We start from the raw sequence: 24,286 nt of genomic DNA on the forward strand, positions 1-24,286 counted from the left end.
GCAGCACAAATCAGTTGATCACAGCCTGTACAGAAAGGAAACCTACTGGAGCTCAAAATAGAAATTCTTGTCAGCTGGCGTTCTTTTCCCCATGCTTAGCCAACCAATACAACCAATTTTAGGGTTTTTCTACCTCCTGAATCCCATTGTAACCCCTGACCGTACTCATTTGCTGTTTCAATTAGGAGGCAAAGTCAGCATCTACAATATAGGCAACAGAAAACAGAACCCTTTTTTCTCCTTATTTTTCGCTACTCCTGTTCTATATAATTGATTGAAGCTGAATGACTTCATTAGAATTAAAATTTAGACTTAATTTTTTGGGTTTTGCTTACCTGGATGATTGAACATGCATGTTTTCATTAAGAGAAATAAAGTTAGTGCTTTAATCACTTAGTGATTTGCTCAACTGTATGAAGCCTGTTGACATAGTGAAAGATTTTTTTTAATGTTAGAAGACAACTAATAATGGTCATGAATATGAATAATGGCAAGGAGGTTTTCTAAAGACAAGATATATAGATATATAGAGAAATAGCTATCTATCTATGGATGTTTTTAAATACTTCTAGTAGTTACCCGTGTTTCCATTGTAACTACAGCCACTGCAATAAATCGCTGGAGCTGAGCTGTGATGTCATCACGCCCGCGTCCTCCCATGGAAGTCTAGACTCCCGAGTGAACTTACCAAGTACAAACTAGCAAATAGGGAAATTGCGTACTTTAGTTGGTCAGATTTTTATTACGTTGCACTTCTTAGCCCTTGTGATTTTTCCGACACACATTTCCTCGACCTTGATCTTCCTTGATGTTTTCGATCGAGGTTATGGAAAGGTGGATAAGAGTTACGTTTTGGACTGCTTGTCGTCAGCACTACCGGAAGTTGAAACATGAAACTCATCGACAGTGAAGCGGAAGAATGACAGTCGGTGTGATACATATGTTTCTGTGTGTCAAGTCCTTAATGATACTGGACAAATTTGAAAATTTGAAAACCTTAAAGGAAACGGCATACTGCATGCGTTAAGCTACTTTCCTGGACAACGTGTGGTCGGGAGACGAACGATAAGACGGTGGTATGTCTTATTCTATTTTATGTGTAGTTTGCATGATTGTAGCTATGAGACAGTGGCATTTGCAGAAGAGACGCAGACGCTATATGTAGTCTAAGTAGAGTTATTATATTCTTAGAAATACCAAAATATGTCTAAATAAATATGAAGGCTATCACAAAGGGGGCTGGTGACGTGTTAAATAAAGACATCTTGTGGAATTTGGTGAGAAACAGTATTTCGTTTCAGGCTGGGTAACACCATACGAAATGACAATAAACGTCTTGAGTCTTAAGAAAACAAATGCATGTAGATGTATGCAGATGTAAGATTGTTTTTGCATCAGTTGTGTGACTTTATGCTTTAACTGTTAACAGAAAACTTCCCGAGACAAAGAAGCAGCAGAAAAGGATGAATCTCCTCCCCCACAGGTTGGTGATTAACTGAACCTTGATGCCTAGTGACTTAAAGGCCCTGGCATAGTAGTGGGGATGTACGATATATCGAATATACTCGATATATTTCTATGTACGATGGTTAAAATGGCATATCTTAAGCTGTCCTGCAGATAATTCACTGTGAGTTATTTTTCTCCCACACACCGCAAATGCATCATTAATTCCGCCCTCCCAACTGGAAAATTTTTCTACCCAGCACACTGTTTATATACTATGCCTTTTTATATACTACCATATAGGGAAAAATATGGCGATAGCGGGAGTTTCAGAGCGAGGGAATGAGACTCACTGTCGTTTGGATTCACTGCTAAGTGTAACAGTACTGTGAATTTAGAGCAGGTCACTTACTAACCGGAAGGTTGGTCGTCCAATCCCAGTCTGCCCAGTCTGCATGTCAAATATCCTTGCTATTTGACATGCAGACTGGGCTAACCACCGTGCCACCCTAATCAGGGCTATCTTATCTTAATGACCTTATAGTACCATATCACCCCATTAGAGAAATTGGCTCTCGCACTGCAGGCTTGCTTGTTGTTCCTAGAGTATTTAAAAGTAGAATGGGAGGCAGAGCCTTCAATTTTCAGGCCCCTCTTCTTTGGAACCAGCTTCCAGTTTGGATTTGGGAGACAGATACTATCTCTGCTTTTAAGATTAGGCTTAAAACTTTTTTGCCTAACATATGTTTAGGGTTGGATCAGGTGACCCTGAACCAAACTGCGCTCAACGCGAGGAAAGCAGCTGGTGCTGACGGTGAAGCCGTCGGTGTAGAACACAGTGAGCTGATTGAATGATTACTGTCCAGTTGCTTTAACACACATAATTACCAAATGCTTTGAGAAACTCATCATGTTGCACATTAAAGCTGCCATCCCTGCAAACCTCGATCCATACCAGTTTGCATACAGGGCAAACAGGTCGACAGAGGACACTATAATAACAGCTCTTCATACAACCCATGACTGTTCTCCAATCCACACCACTAACACCATTATAAAATTTCCTGATGACACCACTGTCATAGGAGTGATCGACAACAACAATGACTCAACCTACAGACAGGAGGTTCAGCATCTGAAGCAATGGTGTGACAACAACAACCTGCTTCTGAACACAGCCAAGACCAAGCAGATGGTAATCGACTTCAGGAGAACAAGGCGATCTGAGCACTCTACCCTCTACATTGATGGGGAGGAGGTAGAAAGCTTTAAGTTTCTCGGAATCCACATCTTGGCCGACCTTACCTGGTCCACAAACATTTCCCAACCAGGTAGGGAACGCACAGCAAAGGCTGTACTTTCTCAGGAAGCTGTGTCAGGCCCAGTTACCCCAGAGACTGCTAGGAAACTTCTACTGCTCCACCATCAAGAGCCTTCTGACCTACTGCTGCACACTCTGGTTCAACTGCTGCACTATAGAGGACAAGAGGAAACTGCAGTGGGTGGTGAGGGCAGCAGAGCGGGCAATTGGCACTTCACTAATCACCCTTAGAGACATTTATAGTGGCAGGCTTCAGCGGAAAAGCAGTATCATCATCAAGGACCCTTCACACCCTGGGCACTCACTTTTTCCCCCCTTCCCTATGGTAAACGCTACAGGTCCATCAGGTCAAAGGCAAACGGACTCGATAGAAACCTCTACCCATAGGCTGTCAAACATGCCCTACATCCACCCCGATTGGGGGTAACTGCACTGCCAACATTCATGGACATTACACTTTATTTATAAACTGTATTTTTATTTATACTGCAATGCAACCAACATTCCTACTTCTATAAACTGTATTTATTATAACTGTATTTATCATAGTAGCAACAGCACCCCCCTTAGTCAGTGTGCAATATCACTGATCAAACGGCACCTCACTCTGTGTGTGTGTGTGTGTGTGTGTGTGTGTGTGTGTGTGTGCGTGTGCGTGTGCGTGCATGCGCGACGCGTGCGTGTTGCCAAAAGAGGATCAACAAGCTACTGAATCATGGAGTGTACTTATGTACTTACTGATTTACACACTGCTTCTGCATTTCGGCTTGTTAAATAAGTAGTGGAAGGTGTGTAAACTGCTAGGACATGTCATAACTTAGGACCAGTGACTACATGTTTATGTAGTCACTGGAAAGTTAGTTTCATCTTTATGTCAGCACTCATAGAAACAGGCTTTGCTAAATGTTTCTGTTAAGTGTGTGAAAAATGTGCAAGAAGTTGAGGTATATTAGGCTGTGTAGAGACATTGTCCATACAATGGTTGATGTTACTATTTTCCACAATGGGATGTAGTAAAGAACCACCATCTACTTGTGGCAAATGTTAATGCAAATGCAAAGTATTATGCAGAATAATATTAATATGCTGTTAATCGTTTTATGAATTTCACTTTTTTGTAAACGACGACTGGTGTCATTCATTTAAACTGGTTCATATTTCCATTGTTTTCTTTGTTTGTAATAAAGACCCAACAGAATTCTTAGGAACCTTGCAGGAAGTTTCTCAGAGCAAAAGTAGACAGGTTTCATTTGTGTTTATATTAATTGTGTGCAGTTGCGTAAAAGTCAGTGCTTTGGAGGTGTAATAACTTATATCTGCTGCAATATGCAAACAACAGCTTGTTCCTACATGTTATTCCTTAGCGTGATTATCAGATTAAGTAAGCAGCAAAGTAATGAAAGCAAGTTGTGCCCTTTGAGATAAGAGAAATGTTCTCTGTGCATTTGTATTTTATTAAGATTGTAAGCAACAGCTGAACTAATCGGCATGATGCATTATTTTTTCCAGACAGATGAGTCATCTACTCAAAACATGGAGGATGTGGCAGATGGGAATGGAGGCTGCACCCTGGCCAGTCTCTGGTTTTTACTGCAGGAAGTTTACTACCTCAAACTCTTTAGAACCAGGTCCACACTTCAGTTCATTTTCTCAGTTATTGTCTCTTAAATGCAATATCAGTCAATTGTTTGGTAGTAATGTCACAGTACTTTGTAGAACAGTACAATGATGGTATTTCCTTGTTACAAAATAAGGCCTGCAATATGGGCCTTTTCCCTTTCATTTTTTACAAAGTTGTTTTACATTGTACATTGTTGTTGTACATCACTTAGCCGTAAAAGACTGGGGTGTTCTCGTTACCCTACTGGGTGGGAGGGCGACATGAACACCCAAGTTTATGAATACAATAACTCGGGTGGAGTTTCAAATGGATACCCTAGGTATACAGCACTGTGCAAAAGTTTTAGGCTGGTGAGAAAAAATGCTGTAAACAAAGAATGCTTTCAAAAATGAAAGTGTTAATCATTCATTTTCGTTAATGCTGCCGATGCTTCCATCCAGCAGACGCTATCACAGCATCGGGTCCCAATCCTCCAGACTGCGAAATAGCTTTTTCCCGCAAGCCATCAATCTCACTACCGGCTCTCCCACCACACACACACACACACACAAACAAACAAACAAACTGTTAACTGACTCTATTGCACTCCCCGTACACTGCCTTTGTAATGCAGATGCTGCTTATGGACAGTCATTACTCTCAAGAATTCTGCTCATGTTTACAAGTTGCTACACTGGTCACTTTAAATCACTTCAAGGTGACCTTAAGCATCAAACTGTAAATTGTAAATTTCAAATAAATTGTTACTGATCCCTTTGCCCCTAGTCCTGAATTGTATATTTATTTTCTACTCTTGTTATATTTGTTTGTTTTTACACTGATGCACCTGGAGCCTTGTCATCTCGTCTCTCTATATACTGTACTGTATATAGCGGAGATGACAATAAAGTTTAATTTGACTTTGACTAATCAACAAAATGCAGTGAATGTACAAAAGCGAAATTGAAATCAAATCAAGATTTGGTGTGACCACCCTTTGCCTTCAAAACAGCATCAATTCTTCTAGGTACACTTGCAAACAGTTTTTGAAGGAACTCGGCTGGTAGGTTGTTCCAAACATCTTGGAGAACTAAGCACAGATCTTCTGTGGATGTAGGTTTCCTCGCACCCTTCTGTCTCTTCATGTAATCCCAGACACACTCGATGATGTTGAGATCAGGGCTCTGTGGGGGCCATACCATCACTTCCAGTACTTTTTGTTCTTCTTCACACTGAAGATAGCTCTTAATGACTTTGGCTGTGTGTTTGGGGTCATTGTCCTGCTACAAGAATACATTTGGGGCCAATAAACAATCATTTATATTTCTGAAAGCATTCTTTGTTTACAGCATTTTTTCACGCCTGCTTTAAACTTTTGCACAGTACTGTGTATACTAAAACATTTGAGTAGTGTGGATCTCAGTGATCTCAAACTCAAGGTCAGAGTCCAAAAAGGAAGGAGGAAAAGACTTTTTCACAGCACTGTACATAATACATGTGTGATCATTGTATTAAATTACTTATTGCATTACATTTCCACTTTAATAAGGTTTCATCACATCTGAGAAAATCCACCACTTAAAGAATAAAAACACCTTCTTTTTCTTTCTCTCTATAGACCCAATAGAGATCCACAAGAGAAAGCTCCTCCTATGGTTTAGCCACCTTCCTCAGGAGGAAAAACAGTTTGGAGGTTTCTTCAGCCCTGAGACCATGCATGTCGACCCACTGATCCTTGAAACTGATGCTGAGGAGAGGGCAGGACTACTCTGCTCTCCATTCCAAACCCAAACACACTGTAATCGCTCTGTAACTGTGGAACAGCTGTTTCAGCACACTGATACCTGGAGTGAGGGCCGGGGGCTCAATGTCCTCATCTATGGTGCTGTGGGAACAGGGAAAAGTACAGTGGTCCGAAAGCTGGTGCTAGATTGGTGTGCTGGCACCACTCTGAGCCACTTTCAGCTGCTGATTCCTTTCTCTTGTGAGGACCTCAGTCAACTGTCAAAGTAAGATGTTTCTCTTACTTTTTATCACATGTAGAAAATTTATAGAGGCACAACTTTATTGATTGGGATTTAATGTACTGGTTGTTATACTTATCATTTTTATTTTCTTAGGTCCTAATATGCATTTCAAATCTCTGACAAACAGTGTTTTAGTTTGCACATTACATCTATTTTCTTTTATTTAGTTTAACATTATGAATGCTTTTAACTCTGCCTTAATCACCTTTCAGTTAAAGTGCAGGAGAACTCAGCAGGAAAAAGGTAGTTCTCTATCCACTATTAGCTTTCCATGTAATCATATTTGGGACAAGCCAGCATCAGCAAATTTACGGTTTTAGACTCATTTAAACTTGTTGCAAAGATTTTATTGCATTCATAGCAGGCTAGCAAATGACCACCAAATTGTTTCTTTGTTAACCCTCATGCATTATTCTGAATTATCCTCCACACTCCTGTACACACGCAGACATACACATTGACTTCAGGAGATCAAAATTACAACAAACATAGTACAATTACTAGGGTTGTCAGTAAAATTGATACCTGTATACTGATGCATATTACAAATTACTATGGGATTAAATACAGACCGTCTGTATGAGAGATGCAGCCACATAGCCCATACCCTTGCTAGCAGACGAAGTAGTTCACAACACTGAACACTTTATAAGGAATGTGGAGATGTAAGTACATTTTCATTTATATATTATATTTTCATTCTGTCCTGTCTGGCAGCTTTTGCAATCAGAATTATGATCTGAATAAACTGTGCCAAATGCATTTTGGTTTTCCAAGATATATAAGTGTTAGCCTACCTTCTGCTACTATTTAATCAGTAAATACCAAGTCACTGCAAGCATAGCACGACCTCATAAATCCTTTTTGTTTTTATTTTTTTCTTGTATTACCTAAGATAATATTAAACGGGTTGTCATCAGTGGCGGAGCGGGGGGGTGGCTTACTGGGCTTAAGCCCGGGTTGTTTTTTCAGAAGCCCGGGGTCTTTTGGAGTGTAATTTTTCATAGTTAGACGCCTGGCTGACAACTGTATAAAACAAAAACTACACACAATATTCGAAGCACATAGCGCACACTGTGGGAATTTACGACTGTGCGTAAATCCCCCCTAATATTGGTATGATCCGAGCTCAGACACTAAGCGACTGAGCGAGGGGGCGGGGCAGCTGCTGCCTGTCGGAGAAGCGGAGCCAGGCAGACAGAGGAGAACTGAAGTTCGACCAGGTACCAAAGCAAATCATTCGTACTGTACAAATAATGTAAATATGACGGTGTATCACAAAAGATTGATGTCAAACTGATCACTTGACTCATATTACGTTACTTCTCTTCAAGTGAATCAACAAATGGCGAAATGAAAAGCCGAACAACAACAATGCTGTTTCTTTAGAGAGTCTTAGCTTACATGTGTGTTTATTTCATATTTTCAGTTGTTTCCCTCCACGGCTAAATAAATCGGTTTCAGTAATGTACTGATATACAACAATGGACATAAGGAGCTTCTTTCAAAGAAAAAACTCTGGTAGATGTTATTTTATATATTATGCTTTGTATGTTGTTCAGTATATTTCTGTGCAAAACAAGAGGAATTTCAATACACAGCAGTATATTCACAGCTGAAACCAGATATTTACATACACTTTATGGAGAAAACACAAGAACATTTTTTTTACTGTACAACATCAATTTAGAGTAAACTTGTTTTGTTTTGGGTAAATAAATATTGAAATATCTTTTGAATTAGTTAAATGTCAGAATAAAGAGAGACAGAGCTGTCTATTTTTTATCACTTTCATCAAATTTAGGAGTACATATACACTAAGTTTATTGTTAATTAATAAGAAAACTGCAGACGATTCCATTCTGAGCTGAAGAAGCTTCTGATAGGTTAGTAGAGTCCATGTGAGTAAATTGGTGGCACACCTGCAGATGCATATAAGGCAAAACACAGAGCCTGTTTCTTCGACATGGGAAAATCAAGAGATGTCAACCAAAACTCCAGGAAAAGAATTGTGGAGCTCCAAGTGTGGCTCAATTTGGAATACATATTTGGTGCCATTTACAATAAAGAAATACAGATAATTTCTCTCTTTACTCTTAAAGTTAACAAATATGTTTTTTATATTTATCAATCTAAAAAAAATAAACATTTAGTCTGATTTGATGTTACAATTAAAAAAGTGTTTGTTTTTATCTGAAGAGTATGTAGATATCTGGTTTCAACTGTATATTTGATGATGTTGGTGTTTGGTTTGATTGTCAGCACAAAGAGGGAGAGAGAGGAACAGAGAGGGAGAGAGAGGAGCAGAGAGGGAGAGAGAGGAGCAGAGAGGGAGAGAGAGAGGAGAATGAGGACAGAACAGAGAGGGAACAAGAGCAGGTGAGACAGACATCAATCAATCAATCAATCTTTATTTATAAAGCACTTTTCATACAGAAATGTAGCACAAAGTGCTTTACATGGTTAAAAGCAGCCTACCCCACCCCATCCCGCCCTCCAATTCACTCCCCACACTCTCATTAACATAAGCGGTCATGGATACATAACCCCCCCCACACACACACACACTTGAAAAGTAAAATTGGGCTGGGCACACATGAACCAGGTGAGGGAACACTATCACACGGAGCCGTCTGCACCGGGAGCTGGTCACAGACCGCAGCCTCCAGGCCGGGCACACAGCTGGAGGGAGGCAAAGAAGCCCCCCAGCCAGGCTGAGAAGACCCACAGAGCCGCAGCAGCCACGGTCGATCACAACCCCGGTGCAGAGAGCCCCCTCCGAGGAAACACTGGAGATATGACCTAATAAGAGTATATACAGAATAAAAAGATAAAATACAATAAATATTATGTAGGACCTAATTTAATAATATAAATAGAATAACAGGATAACATAGAATAAATAAACATTAAGTAAAAGCTAAATTAAAAAGGTGGGTCTTGAACCTGTTCTTAAAAACATGTACGTTCTCTGCGGCCCTGAGCTCCTCCGGCAGGCTGTTCCACAGACGAGGACCATACCACTGAAAAGCTGCCTCTCCGTGAGTATGTGTCCTGACTTTAGGAACGATCAAAAGGCCAGTACCAGAGGACCTCAGGGTCCGCGAGGGCTCATATGGTAGAAGCAGATCTGAAAGATAAGAAGGCCCAAGACCATTAAGACATTTAAAAACCAATAAAAGAACTTTAAAATCGATCCTGAAACACACGGGGAGCCAGTGCAGCGATTCTAAAACCGGTGTAATGTGGGCCCGCCCTCTGGTCTTCGTCAGCACACGAGCTGCAGTTTTGTAAAAGTTGTAAAGGTGAAATATTCTTTTTGGGGAGACCAGAGAGCAGGGCATTACAGTAATCAATGCGACTGGTAATAAAAGCATGCATCAACATCTCCATGTTGGCCTGAGAGAGAATAGGGCGGACTCTGGCTATATTTTTTAGATGATAAAATCCAATTTTGGTTACATGTTTAATATATGGGATAAAACCAAGCTCAGAGTCGAAAATAACACCCAGGTTTTTCACTTGTAGCGAAGGACATAGTGAAAATGCCTGTAATTTAGACAAGAGTTTCTCTCTCTGAGCCTCAGGACCGATGATTAAAACTTCAGTTTTGTTCTGGTTAAGCTGTAAAAAGTTTTCTGCCATCCAAGATTTTATATCTAGAATACAGTTAAAAAGGGCATCCATTGGTCCGGTGTCATCAGGAGACACAGAGATGTACAGCTGAGTATCATCGGCGTAACTGTGGAAGTTGACTCTATGCCTCCTGATGACACCGCCAAGAGGGAGCTTATACAAATTAAAAAGTACAGGGCCTAAAACCGACCCTCGGGGCACACCACAAGTCATTTTATGGATCTTAGAGGAGCATATATCCATACTCACCATAAAAGTTCTGTCTGAGAGATAGGAAGTGAACCAGTTGTGTACAGCACCAGAGAGGCCCACCATGTGTTTCAGTCTGTTTAAAAGAATAGCGTGGTCTACTGTATCAAAGGCTGCGCTTAGATCCAGTAGCACCAGGACTGAGAGCTTTTGGGAGTCCCAGTTACATCTAAGATAATTTAAAACCTTTAGGAGAGCAGTCTCTGTGCTGTGGTTCACCCTAAATCCAGACTGGAATATCTCCGGGATCTGTTTATCATTCAAAAAATCATTAATCTGAATAAAAACAAGTTTTTCTAAAATTTTACTTAAAAGTGGTAAGTTGGATACAGGTCTGTAGTTATTAAAATCATTACAATCCAAATTGCTCTTCTTCAGAAGGGGCCTCACCACCGCCGTTTTAAAGGCAGCAGGGAAGACACCCAACTGAAGAGAGCAATTCATCAAGCTCAACTTCAAAAAATCCATAAAGTGTTTTAAAAAGTAAAGAGGGGATTGGATCTAAAAGACATGTGGTGGGTCTCACTGTGGAGAAAACTTTCTTAAGGTTCTCAGCATTAACCACGACAAACCTGTCCAGTGTCTCCTCAGATACAATAGAGCCCTCAGATATGTTTAAAATCATATTGCGAGAAGATAAAATATCAGATCTGATGGTGCTGATTTTTCCCCTGAAGTGGTCTGCAAACTGTTCGCAGAGTGAGTCTGTGGGGGTTCTTTGGGAGCTGTTAAAATCTGGGTTAAGTAAATAATCTATGGTAGAAAAGAGGACCTTGGGATTATTTTTGTTATTACTAATTATTTTGGCAAAGTATGAATTTCTTGAATTCCTTAGTGTATTATTGTACATTTTAAGTTGCTCGCAAAGTATTTGATGGTTGATTGCATTTTTATTTTTCCTCCATCTCCTTTCTGCTGCCCTTGAGTTTTTTGACTTCTTCGTTTCTCCATGGTGATGCATGTTTTACGTTAATCTTTTTGGTGGTGAGTGGAGCAACGGAGTCAAGGCTTTTCTTCAGTTTGCTGTTAAAATGATTAAAAATAAAATCGCAGGGTGCAGGTAAAATCACAGGGGGGGCATTCGTCTAAAACCCTGGTATAATTTGCAGCCACTTCAGAGGTTAGATAGCGCCTCCTCACAGTTCGCACCGAACATGTTAGTCAAATGGTTGTTTACCAAAAGTATCACTGTATCATAGGTACTCATGTATCTCATACCTAGTGTTTCTTTTTAGGTTTGTTATTTTTTCAAATTCTATATTTATTAAGTTATGCAGGCTTGTTTGCACAACAAGGCTAAATAATTATATAAACTTTTCTGAATCTAAATAGTGGACTTTGGTAGAATTAAAAAATAAGTGTAGTGCAGGTCTATGATGATTTTTAGTGCTACTATCATCTAGTTTTGATTCTGGTTCTGTCTTGGTTAAATCCTGTTCTGGGTCTGGTTGAATTGGGGTTTAGTCCTCGTGTCTTGATACAGCCCCGACTTTGTTCTGCCTTGCTGCTTATTTAAAAAACTAGTTTAAGGTGTCCTGCATATGTGATATATATTTTTCCCTATATGAAGTCATTCCTTTTTGAACAAAACTCAAAACAGAGCCTATTAATCTTTCAGTCATTTCTGACCAGAGATGGGCAGTAACGCGTTACTGTAATCTGATTACTTTTTTCAAGTAACGAGTAAAGTAAGGGATTACTATTGCAAAAACGGTAATTAGATTACCGTTACTTTCCTGTAGGAACACTGCGTTACTGCGTTACTAAAACCGTGATTTTTTTTGCGAGAATGTCTCATGACAGTGACGTAAGCGAGTGCAACGTTCGTGACAACAGCTGTGTGCAGATCAACGATGGATCATATATCGAGTGCGGGAGAGAGGGTGTGTGCGTGCAGCGTTTAAAGCGTGGAAGTACTGACCTTATTTTGAGTTTGATTCCATAAAAAGTGACAAAAACATTAACGTCCGTTGTGCGTGGGAAGAAAACTTCTTTTTACAGCGAAAAAAACCCCTAAACAAGCACCGAGTGCGCTACCACGTAATGGGAAATTCACAGAGAAGCTGCCGTATCCTTCCACTGACCGCTGCGGCACACCTGCACCAGAGCACACCTCCGTCTACCCTACTCCTGCTTTACAGGTGAAAGTAGAGCAACAGGACCGCTGAGTCTTTGATTTTATTTATTTTCTGCTGTGTTTTACTTGCATCTATTTGAAAGACTGAGTGTAAACACAAAAAAAATATTTTATTTTATGTGCTGGAATGTGCAGAAAATAGGTTTAAATGTTAAACCAATTTCTTCCAGTCAGAGAATGTTGCATATAATTTAATTTTTGCTTGATGCATAAAGTTAAAAGATTAAAACTGATAAAACAAGTTTTAAAAAGAGACTTTTCCATTTGATTACATTTTGTATGATGGATTATGCAGAAAAAGTAGAATTGGGCTGAAAGATCTATCGCTTTCTCACCTATTCAGGTTGTAAATCGTGTTTTTAAAAAGTAACTAAGTAACTAAGTAATTAATTACTTTTGAAAATAAGTAATCAGTAAAGTAACGGGATTACTTTTTTGGGGAAATAATCAGTAATTAGTTACTGATTACTTTTTTCAAGTAACTTGACCAACACTGTTTCTGACCCCCCCCCCCCCCCCCCCACACACACACACACACACCCCCCCCCACACACACACACACACACAATCCCACATAGGGCTGTGTGATATGACCAAAATCTCATATAAGAATTCTATCATCCCGATAACGATATAAATCACAAAAATTTAGAAATTTTCTGTAGATTCTGTGAATCTCGGGCAGCTCGACTTGCGTGAAGTGTTTCCAGCTGTGCGTCCTTTACCCGGAGTCGAGTGTTTTAACCGATGCATGAAACTATACATTTTTAGACATAAGTTGTAACGGCCGCCGTTTTCTTTGTATTTATTACACGGCGTGCTGCGGGGAAAGCCTGTTCTAATGTTTGAGTCTAAGGTTTATTTTTTTGCCCCTGGCGGCTCTTTTTTACTTCTCATCCATAAATAATCTGCTCTTTCAGGTGATTCAGTTTATTTTGAAAAGTCTTAACAGGATCTTGAGCTGTATTGTGAAAGGTTTATATGGAAAATAAACAAGCGGACACGCGATGGTTTTACCGTCGTTGTTGCTAATGACAACGCATAAAAACAGGCGCTTGTCCGTCTGTAGCGTGGCTATATTAAATATAAGAGAAAGAGAAATTAATATAGCCACTACAGTGACCATCAAAACGATGAAAAAATATTGCCGTAAACAGTTTATTTTGCGACACCACGAAACAAACGATAGCGTAAAATGAAACGATAGACGTTTTTATATCGTCATCCGATATATATCGTTATATCGAACAGCCCTACTCTGTTGTACAGGAGCTGCTGATGTTACTGGGCCTGGAGCATGTTTTCTCATGATAACCTCCACAATGTGCGTAGCTTTGCACTCAGGTCCAAAACGCGAATTTAGTTGAATTTAATTCTTCCCTGGGTTTAGACTATTATTTCATGTCACTGAGCGTTCAAACGTTAAAGTAATTTGCCCCAATCAACAGTAACACATGAAAGTCGGTCCTACTGAAGAGGAACAACTATATACAAGTATCATTTACTTTTAAGTGGCAGAAAAATTCCAAAAGCAAAATTTCTATGAGCTTAACAAGTATCTGTTAAGGTCATTTATCTACAGTTTGCCAGATAAACTGTAAGTTCTCATTTGTTAAATTAGATATTGGATCTGAATATAATTTGAAGTTTTGCTTTTTGATATTGAGAAACGTCCTGCAAAACGAACTGAATTATACTAACTTTGTGTTTTTCATATGCTAAATGAAAATATTCTTCAGTTTAGTGCAGGACAAACACGTTGGCTTACTGTACTCTAACAGATTTACAGTGAAGCACTGTGTTGGACTGGTGCACAGTGCAGTGTTTATGTTAAGACTTAAGTTAAATCAACTGTGGTAGAGAGTAATTTGAATTTAAGCTGATAATGCTCAGATTCATTCACAGTATAATGTCAGTGTAGTCGTGGATAGAAATAAGCCAGCACAACTCATTAAACATCTTATGTTGAATTCAGGTTTTTAAAACCACAAAAAGTAAACCTCAGAGCACTACAAGCAGAAGCAGGCTAGATGATCACAGACAATACACTAAACTATTCTTAGTGATTTTTGCACAAATGCTCAACAGAAACAATTGTCCAACAACCTTCTAATTAGTGGATGACCTGGCCTAAATGCCTTTTCATCCAGGCCTGCTGGATAGGCCTTTGTGGGTGGACATCATCTAAATAATGTGTGGCAAAATGTTTCTTCTGCCTGTAAACGCTATGTTGAGATAAACTTCAACAACAAATTCAACTTCAAAATCAGCTGAATGATTGTGCTTGCATGTTAAAGCAGTTTTACTGCATGATTTCAAGTGTCAACTTTTATGAGAAGGCAGTCATTTCTGCAAAAGAAGCAAAATGTTGGCCTTTACCATCTCTAACCTTGAATTAAAAGAATGCTTTTTTTAAATTTTCCAACAGCGTTACTGGGAGTGTGCTAGTTCCAAAATAATCTGAAAAAATATTGCAAAATCAATCATTTTTTTTTGTATTCTTCTATAATTTCATTTGATTGATAAATTTGGCAACCCAAAGTGTCACATTGTTATTTTATGATTCTAAAGACTCAGATTCTCTTTTACACAGGGTTACGTCTCTAAGAGACCTGGTGAGCAGGAAGTACCTACACCTGAAAAAACACCCCCTTCTAAGTGGGGAGGGAAAACAGGCCAAGGATGTGCTCTTTCTTTTCAACGGAATGGAAAAGATGCAACTGGATTTCCGGATTGGAGCCTCAGAGCTTTGCAGTGATCCAAATGAGGGACTGCCTCCAAGTGTAGTTGTGGTAAACCTGCTAAGAAAGTATCTGTTGCCTGAGGTAAGAAAAAACCAAAAGGGGTTAACTAAAGGTAGTGATTAAACAAAAAATGGCTAAAGCTAATATGTACCCCCACTCCAGGTTTTTGTTTCATTTCAAATCTGACCAGGTTCTTGTCTTTTATTTAAAACTACAAGCAAAATGAATAAAAGTAACATTTAGCAAAAGAGTGAGTTTAGAAAAGTATGCTAATAATTTAAAAAAAATCATATTTTTTTTAATATTACACATATTACACTGAACACATGCAGTTTTTAATGCAGTACGTTAGTTAATCCCAGGAGAGATTTGTTCTACTACGTTTTACATCCTATGATCATTCTCTTAGTATTTAGGTGTGAACACAAAATAAAGATGAAAACAAGCGCAAAGCGACTTTAAACCGATTACCAGAGTAATTCTACTTTAGAAACATGAACAGGTAGACACGGAGGCTGCACCCTGACTGTTCATCCGTTTGGTACCTTTATGACCTATGCTTGAGATGTTATGTTACTGGGGGCATGTGTCTGTTTGGATTAATCAAACAGTTAGGATTGGAAAATTTGACCAGTCGTGGCCTTAAGTCCAACTTTGACTTAAAAAGTTAATCACTTCTGTCTAGTACTGGAATATAGAAGCGCAGGATTATTGGGCAGAGGATTATGATTTCAAACCCGTTGAAAATAAAAACTAAAAACACTTCAAATACATCATGTTCTTAAGAAAGTATAATGAGTAATTTAGATCCAGATAGCTTTGTCGTTCCAAATGCCTTGAGGCAACTATTGTGATTTGGCGCTGTATAAATAAAATTTAATTGAACGGAAGTGTGGTGTGAATTTTCAGCCTTGTTTGTTAGATTGTAAGTCCCACTGTTTGTAAATGGCACTTATTGTCTACTTTATATGTTTCACAGGCCAGCATCTTGATTACGACAAGACTGTCTGCTTTGGGCTGTATCCCTCAGAAGTATGTTACTCGTTACGCACAGATACGTGGTTTTAATGACCTATCACGCCAGTGGGCGTACTTCACCAGTCGCCTTCTAAAGCAGAGTGACACTGCACATAACCAAGAGGCCCAGGATCTTGTAGAACTGCTTTACCTCAACCTCCAGAGAGAAAGCCAACTTGCTGCTGCATGTTTCCTTCCATCGTACTGCTGGCTCACTTGTGCAACCTTACACTTTCTGCGTTTTACCAATACCAAAGCCCCCATCCGCACTCTAACTGGCATATACACAAGTTTCCTCAGGCTCAATTTTGGGGGTGAAGTGCTCGGTACAGGAGCAGGGACGAACATGCCCATTCAGGAACACCAAAGTTCTCTGATGTTATATGTTGTCCGTACAGTAGGTAAGCTTGCATTTGAAGGTGTGACATACAAACGCACATCCTTCTCAGAAGCAGAACTAGAGCAGTGGATAGGAGGGAAGACAAAGACAGATGAGGAGCTTCATCAGCTGGCCATGTTCCGCACCGATGTACTAGACTTCTTTTTGGCTCCTTCCATAGAAAGTGGTAAATCTATATCACAAGACCTAAGGGAAAACAATGAGAGGCAGTATGTGTTTGCTGTCCCAGCCATGCAAGAATACCTGGCAGCACTCTATGTAGTTCTAGGAGAGAACAAATCCGCTCTTGAGAAGCTCACCAAGAAAGTGTCTGTGGCCATTGGTCAGGCAAGTGAGGATGTCAATGCCCTTGTTAACATCTTTTCTAAGTTAATTCCCCTCCGACTTTTTGCAGTATTCAATCTTCTTAAGCTTTTTCCAAAGCTCTATGAGAAAATCAGCAGTCTCAACAAAGGCAGTATAGCCAGAACCATGGCAGCTGAGCTGTTCCACACTGAGGATAGCTACAACGAGGATGTCCTTGACCAGGTAGAGCAAAACCTTGTAGGAGTCCATGGCCCACAGCAACAGCAGTACAGTGAACGTCAACCTTTTGAGCTGTACCCTATCTTCATGGGTGGGCTATTGCACTATGGTAACCGTGTGCTTCTCCAACAACTTGGCTGCAGCATTCAAAGCACCACTGTGGCCCAGATCACCCGTGCCATTAGGAAATACCTTGTTAGAGGTAAAAAAACCAAAAAAAACCAAACAAACAACAAAAAAAAACTTTCTTTTGTGAAACAAAGTACTTAATCTGCCTACAGAGTAATGTTCTGTAATTGCTAAAGCTTTAACTGTTACAAAACTAATATTTATCGTTAGAACTTTACAAAAGTATTAGAAAACAAGAAACTGAACATAAAACTCAGATTTACTTGTAAATATTTATGTGATATGGGATAAATGAACTCTAAAGATAGAAATTGTGTCTGTAATTGGTGTATGGCAACCCATATTGCATATTTTCATGTAGTATGTGTTCTTTTGATACTAGAGCTTAACAAGCCACAACCACCAGAAGAGCTGATGGATCTGTTGGTCCTTCTATATGAGTTCCAGAACCCCAGACTGACTGCAGAGGTTGTAACTTCAATCAGAGCTATCCGCCTCACCAACATTCGTATGACTTCACTTAAATGTTTCATACTGAGTTCTGTGCTTTCCTGCACCCCTGCAAGGTAAATTATTATTTGAAGGAACTGGATTAGAGATTGATTGACTGTGTATGTGTATGTTATGTCAAAAGAGGTGGAAATACATCTTTTACATCCGAGAGATGTTAAAAGAATCAGAATCAGAAAGGGTTTTATTGCCAAATGTTGAGAAGGTATACAACATTAGGAAATTGCTTTGGTACTTAGTGCGAAACATACTGTAAAACAAACACTTAAATGAACATAAAAATTCAAAGTAAAAGTGCTAGGCAGATAGATGTATACATAAATACAGGTGAAATGCAGGCAAAAGGTCTCTATTTGTGCTTTTGCTAACAGTAAATAATTTGTGTTGTTAATCAAAGATATCAACCAATGTAAAAGTCTCATTAATATATTAAATGAAACAAGAGTTGTGTAATGGAAATTATTATCATATTTGGATTTTATGTGCATAGACATGATCCAACTTCAACCTTGGCAGATTAGTGTCTCTGTGGTTGCAGGAATGTGAAAGACAAAAAATGTGTCACCAACCCATCATTATGCATAATTCCGAATAAGAGAAATGGTATTAAGTGTTGTAATTTGTGACCACAGAAACATAATTCATATGTAATTTTGCTGATAGTTAATTACGGTTGAATAATAATCGGGTATAACTTTAACTAATATAACAAATAAGAGAATATAGGCCTAGAATAGGCCTCTCACTGAAAGTTACTTCCTGTAGTTCTTGCAATGAATAGCAGACTTCATCTGAAGATTCGGCCTAGGGAGTCTACAGTCTACAAATTCTGGCAAGTAATGGCAGAGAAACAACCATTTCCCAAAACTGTGGACCTAAAAATTGGTTTTGTATTTTTTGGCCTCTAACCTACATCTGTTGATGACATTGCAAACTGTTATCACAGACAGTGATTTCTGGAATTCCTGAGTCTGACTCAACACTCACTTATGCAGAGACATTTTGGGTAGACGGCAAAAGAATGAGATTTCTAATATAAGCAGCAGAAATAAGGTTTCTATAAAGCTCTTGGCCCTATCTGCCATAAGGAAAGGGTGAAGAGTGCAATTATTCGACAATAGAGTCACTACACAGCATCCCAAAATGTTTGCCATTGGGGTCATAGTTATTACTTCAGTTTTAATAGTGTATATTGTATATATACTGCTGATATGAGACTGTGTATGTGGATACAAAGGAGCTGTCTATTTGTTTTTCGTTATTGATTTTTTTTAACCATCTTGTGGTGCTTTGTTACAGTTACTACCTTGAAGAACTGGACCTATCCTCCTGTCTCCTGACTAATGACATGCTTCAGATGCTGTGCCCTGCCTTCAGACACACATACAACCTCAAGTGAGACTTGAAACTTAATATATGATCTTGTTGCTTGCAAAATAAAAAGCAACCTGAGTTCATGATGCATGATGCATATTGCATGATGGTGAATGTTAAAGGTGGTACTATTATAGCTACTAGAACTGCTTTTATTTTGTGTTGGATGTTACAATGGCATGATGCACTTACCCAATGGTAGTTATGGTAGTTTCATTATAATCAAGCGTCAGATTCAGAAAAACATGCTGCAAAAAAGTTTGAAATATTTGATCCCCTACAACCCAGCTCCCCTCAGGGTGCCCTGCCTGGGTGGTACTGTTTCTCTTCTAAGGGTACAGGATGAGTTGACTGCATTGAGGGCACAATAGATGGCGTTATTAACGTTAAAATCTTGACCTTGTTCCGTCAGCTAGAAGACGAAAATGGGTTATGAATGGGTCCAGCATTACACTGACCCATACACATACCAAACACATACCAACATTATACATGCCATCAATGAGCAGGGGTGGCAAAAGTACAGACTCTCTGTACTTAAGTAGAATAATAGATACTATACTGAAGTAGTGGTTTGACTTCAAGCTTTTTTGTAAAATAAATAAATAAATAAATAATTAAAATAAATAAATAAAATTAAATAAATGAATAAATTGAAACATTTTTATAATATTGTAATAAATTATACTAGTACATTGGAATACAACATTTATTTCTAAATTCTAATTTAATATATAAATTCTAATTTTAATTAGAATTTATATCTATATATATATATATATATATATATATATATATATATATATATATATATATATGTGTGTGCGCATGTAATTGTCTCTGTTGTCTTCAGTCTGCAGTTTAATACCCTTGGTCCTGAGTCCTGCAGTCTGCTGAGAGACCTACTGCTAGATCCCAGGAGTGTTATTAGATCTCTGAAGTAAGACTCTACTTTTATTCCAGTTTTGATGTTTTTAGCCCAAATGTATGTAACCAAATGAGTCATGTCTTTACTTTGGCACTGTCTTTTAATTTTATAATTTAATGTAATAGATTTCAGAATTTGATTGCATAATTTGAAAATGCATAAGTATTGGAAAAATTAGGAAAAAGTTGCACAACTTGGTTTTACATTGCAACTGCAAACACGGTACAAGTAAGACACTACCAGAATGTCAGAACATCAATTGAAACTTGAATTCCAAGGAGTTTAGGGGTGGGACTTTATTAAAAAAAAATTAAGCCAAATAATTATGGGCATAGTAATAAATTAATTGGACAAGAAAATATGCCCCAAAGCGCATATGTTTTTTTTTTAATTAAAAAGGGTTTTAGTGGGTGACAGAATCATGGACATGGTCATGAATATTATAAACTCAAGCTCTTTAAACTGCATTTCAATTGAAAAAACAGAGAAACAAAAATAATATCACTAGCCAAAATAGGGCACACTTAAAAATAGTGTTATTTTAAGTACTTTAAGTACATTTTTAAAATAGTATTGTATTTAAATAATAATAAAAATTTCAACATAAGGTGCAATTTTTCTTCTTAAACAAATAAGGCAGAAACATAAAAGGTTGAACAGCTTTAAACTCTGAGTAACCTTAGCCAAAATTATTTTGTACATTAGGTTAAAACAATGTGATCATTGAACATTTTAGTGCAAAAAAAACCCAAACCCATTAGATTCACAATAGCTCCATGCTTATTTACCGTCTGTCTCTTTCAGCCAGTTACTTTGACAATCTAACCTGTTCAGATTTTCAGAGCTCAAGGCAACTCTCTTTTTTGTTACTATGTGACCTGCAAGTTAGAACAGTCTCTCTTACATGGGACAGAAGTGGCAGGACTAATCAAATACTTGCGGGCTATGACAGACAGCTGTGGGTGGGTCCCTTCTCGCCTGGACCACCACTTCAGCAAGCAGTCTTTCTCGCTGATGGTGGATCCTGCTCTGTACAAATTCAGGGCCCGTTACACAGGGCTTCCTCATCTGCATCAGTCTGAAGACAATGAAGAGAGGAGGCTCTTTGTCTTTGCTGGCTCCTTTGTGGTGGCATCTTTACACTGAGGCAGCAGGGCCTCAAGGCTGGTCCAAACCTCTTCTTGCTCTCCCCGTGCAAAACAATATAAATCCTTAAAATATAATATATATAAAAAATATAAATCCTATCTTGAGCCACTGATGGTTGCGTGTAGCTACAGGTTGAGATAGGTCTTTTACAAAGGCAGAATAAATTTCACCATGTGTTTGAGTCATCATTGGAGACCTCCATGGTGTGATGCAGGTGGCAGAAGATAAAACCACTGAACATGAGACATATGTCTCACCTCCAAGAAGCTCAGTCAGACAGTACAAGAAAGTAATTATTAATCTACACAATAACTGTCAACTATAGAGCTTTTTGAAGAAATGGTAACAATAAGTTAAAAACTAGTTTTATTTACCTGCATGGCTCAAGAACAGTTACCAGCTTTTGGAGTTTTACCAGCTTTGATGGAGTTAAAATGACTAGCTTGTGCTTTGTTTGTCTAGAGCAGCAAAAACAGCCTCTTGATTCTTTAGTAGACCAGAAACCGTATCCAGCATTGAATTCCACCGTGTGGAAAAATCCTGTATGTGTGGCTCTTTCTGTTGCCCCAGTCTTGTTTGCTCCTGGTGTAGTTCCTCCATATGAGCAGGGCTGTCTGTAATGCATTTTGCTTGCTTTTCAGTGTCATAAAGCTGCTGATTTTTACTTGAAATAGTTAGTTGGAAAGTTGGATCTCATGATGCTAACAGTAGCACATTTTCTAACCTCCTATGTTCTACCACTGATAGTGGTCTACAGTCCAGAGTAATCCATTTTGGAAGAGAATTTGTAAGTTTGTCTGATGTTGACTTACTAATTTTGTTCATGAAACGAGTCATTTCATCACGTTTGGGCTGCCGACACCTTTTGTTGGTACTCAAACTGGGACTGCTAGCACTAACAGCTCGCGGCAACGTGTTTTGCATTTAGATGGTACCATAAGGTTGAAGTACTTTGGTGGTATGCAAATTCTTTTTTGCACACTTTGCACAAAACCACGCTTTTATCAAGGCATCTGTTGGGTAGTTTTTTGAAATGAAATTTGCCTCAGATCAGTCCTAGCAACGCGCTTTCGTCTGGTTCTTTAATAAATTTGCATGCTGAAAAAAATGTTTTGTCTCTCTCCCATTTCTTCTTGTAGCATGTTGCAGCCCTACTTGGAACCTTGTTAAGATCCAACCATGCAAAATATGGTGGTTTTAAACTTTTGATCAGGACTGAATAGGTCAACCTTTGTTAAGGTGTCTTATGCTTTGTTTGACAGCTGTTCATTATGTTTTGTTTTGTTCTTTTGGGTTTTTTTTTGGGGGGGGGGGGGGAGAGTTATATCAAATGATGCTTCTTATTTGGCACACATAAAACTAAAAGCTACCAGGAACATGAAGAAAATGTTGGGAAAACCCAAACAGACATGGAGTCTCGTAGACGAACTAAAAGCTACCAGCCTGAAACTGGGAGACAGTCAAAATAACAGACAGAATTAAGAATTCAGCTCAGCTAAGCTAAATAACAGAGTCATAAATTTAGTGAATCCATGTTTTCCCTTGTTGTCTAAGGGAAGTCTGAAGACCGTAAAGAGACTCACCTGTAAGATTACACTTAAACCTGTGACTCACCACGGGTTTAAGTGTAATCTTTCTGAGTTGTTTGATGTGTTAATGGCCATTTGCTGGGAAATGTTTTGATAATGACAAGCACCGTGTTCATTTTCTTTTTGTTTTGATTTCTTCTTTTTTTCTTCTTCAAAACAATATAATGGCATACAAGCTGGACCTTGATCCACAGTTTAAGGGTGCTCTACAGTGTAATACTAAAGTTGAACTTCACCTTCCAAAAAGAGTCAAATTTGTCAGTCTATGAAATTTTATATCTTTGGATATTATATCTTTGGACTTATGTTTGACATGTCAATGGTTATTAATCAAATTTACTCTGAACATGTTGTTCTTTTTTTCTCTTTTTTATGACATAATGGTTTAAAAGAGCAAACTAACATCTCAATTGACATAATTTTCAGTTTGCTAAATGTCTTTCTTCCACATTAATTATATATGGGAAAGGTTTATCACTGTGTAGCATCCCCTCTTCTTTTAACAACAGTGTTTGACTCAACATTAAGCAAAGTCATCTAAATCAGAGGAAAGTCACATACTGTTCTACCTGTACGATTGCTTCTAGAGAATTGATTGTGCTATTTTATTCACATTCATTTATTGTTACTTTCAGTTTTAAATCCTAATGACCTGGCCATTGGATTGTGGTTTATTTATTATTACTTTTTTCTGATCATCAATTAGATACTGACCAGAGTTACAGTCCTTAGCCTATATTTTTGCTACGAAGCCCTGGTTAACACCTTCATTTGCACATGGAGTTTATTCTTAGTCCTAGACCAAACCAGAAATGCCATATTATTCCATTGTGTTCTTCAGATTGTGTGACAACCCTCTTCTGGAGTCTGGAGTCCAAATCCTGGTGGAAGCCCTGCCAGAGAATCAGTCCCTGACAAACTTGTCCCTGATGCACACTGGACTGGGGGATGAGGGTGTCCTGGATCTGGCTAAGAGGCTCCAACAACACGGAAGACTCGAGGAGCTCAACGTGGCCTATAACAATATTGGAGACGACGCAGCTCTACTTCTGGTAGATGCCTGTAGAGAACATCCCAGCATTCAGACTGTACAGTAAGAAACTTCTCACTATATCCAAAGCTCAACATTTCTTTGAGGTTTAGTTGTGCTATAATGTTATATTGCATAGACTACATTATAAATAAATTCTGATTCCACTGTCCTTTTTGCATTATAAATATTTATTTATTATTATTATTTTTTTTTCATAGAACACTGACAATTTTCGTAACATGAAAAAAGCACCTTACTTACAGTTTGGCATATATTGAATTATAAACCCTGATATTGTTTTGATGCTTGCGTAATGTAAGTTGTAAGTCCAGGTAAGTAAATCCCAATAGGTTGATTCTGTTCATCTGGACGTAGCGTTTTCAGTGGGAGAAACATTTTGTGTTCTTCAGACAGAAGGAGTCATTTGGATGAGTGACAAAACATTTCTCCCACTGAAAATGCTACGTCCAGA

At 38.5% G+C, this 24,286-nt stretch overlaps 1 protein-coding gene across 2 annotated transcripts in view; it reads left to right on the top strand.

The window, feature by feature from the left end:
• The first annotated feature begins 657 nt into the window (after nt 1-657).
• Nucleotides 658-24,286, top strand: part of nlrx1 (NLR family member X1) — a 31,015-nt gene continuing 7,386 nt past the window's right edge. The window contains exons 1-10 of one of the 2 annotated variants that reach the window (XM_084951759.1): nt 658-1,076; nt 1,430-1,483; nt 4,277-4,395; nt 5,986-6,376; nt 15,010-15,241; nt 16,140-17,304; nt 17,614-17,797; nt 19,041-19,136; nt 19,969-20,055; nt 23,623-23,874. In XM_084951759.1, coding sequence (XP_084807885.1) covers nt 1,464-1,483; nt 4,277-4,395; nt 5,986-6,376; nt 15,010-15,241; nt 16,140-17,304; nt 17,614-17,797; nt 19,041-19,136; nt 19,969-20,055; nt 23,623-23,874 — 2,546 coding nt within the window. In that variant the 5' untranslated portion in view covers nt 658-1,076; nt 1,430-1,463. Of the gene's footprint in view, nt 1,077-1,429; nt 1,484-4,276; nt 4,396-5,985; nt 6,377-7,923; nt 8,774-15,009; nt 15,242-16,139; nt 17,305-17,613; nt 17,798-19,040; nt 19,137-19,968; nt 20,056-23,622; nt 23,875-24,286 lie in introns of those variants that run through there. The other variant, XM_084951760.1, reaches the window with a different exon arrangement.

The sequence above is a fragment of the Perissodus microlepis genome, chromosome 14 (assembly GCF_051167445.1).
Source record: "Perissodus microlepis isolate ML-2025 ecotype Zambia chromosome 14, ASM5116744v1, whole genome shotgun sequence".
NCBI classification, from domain to species: Eukaryota; Metazoa; Chordata; class Actinopteri; order Cichliformes; family Cichlidae; genus Perissodus; species Perissodus microlepis.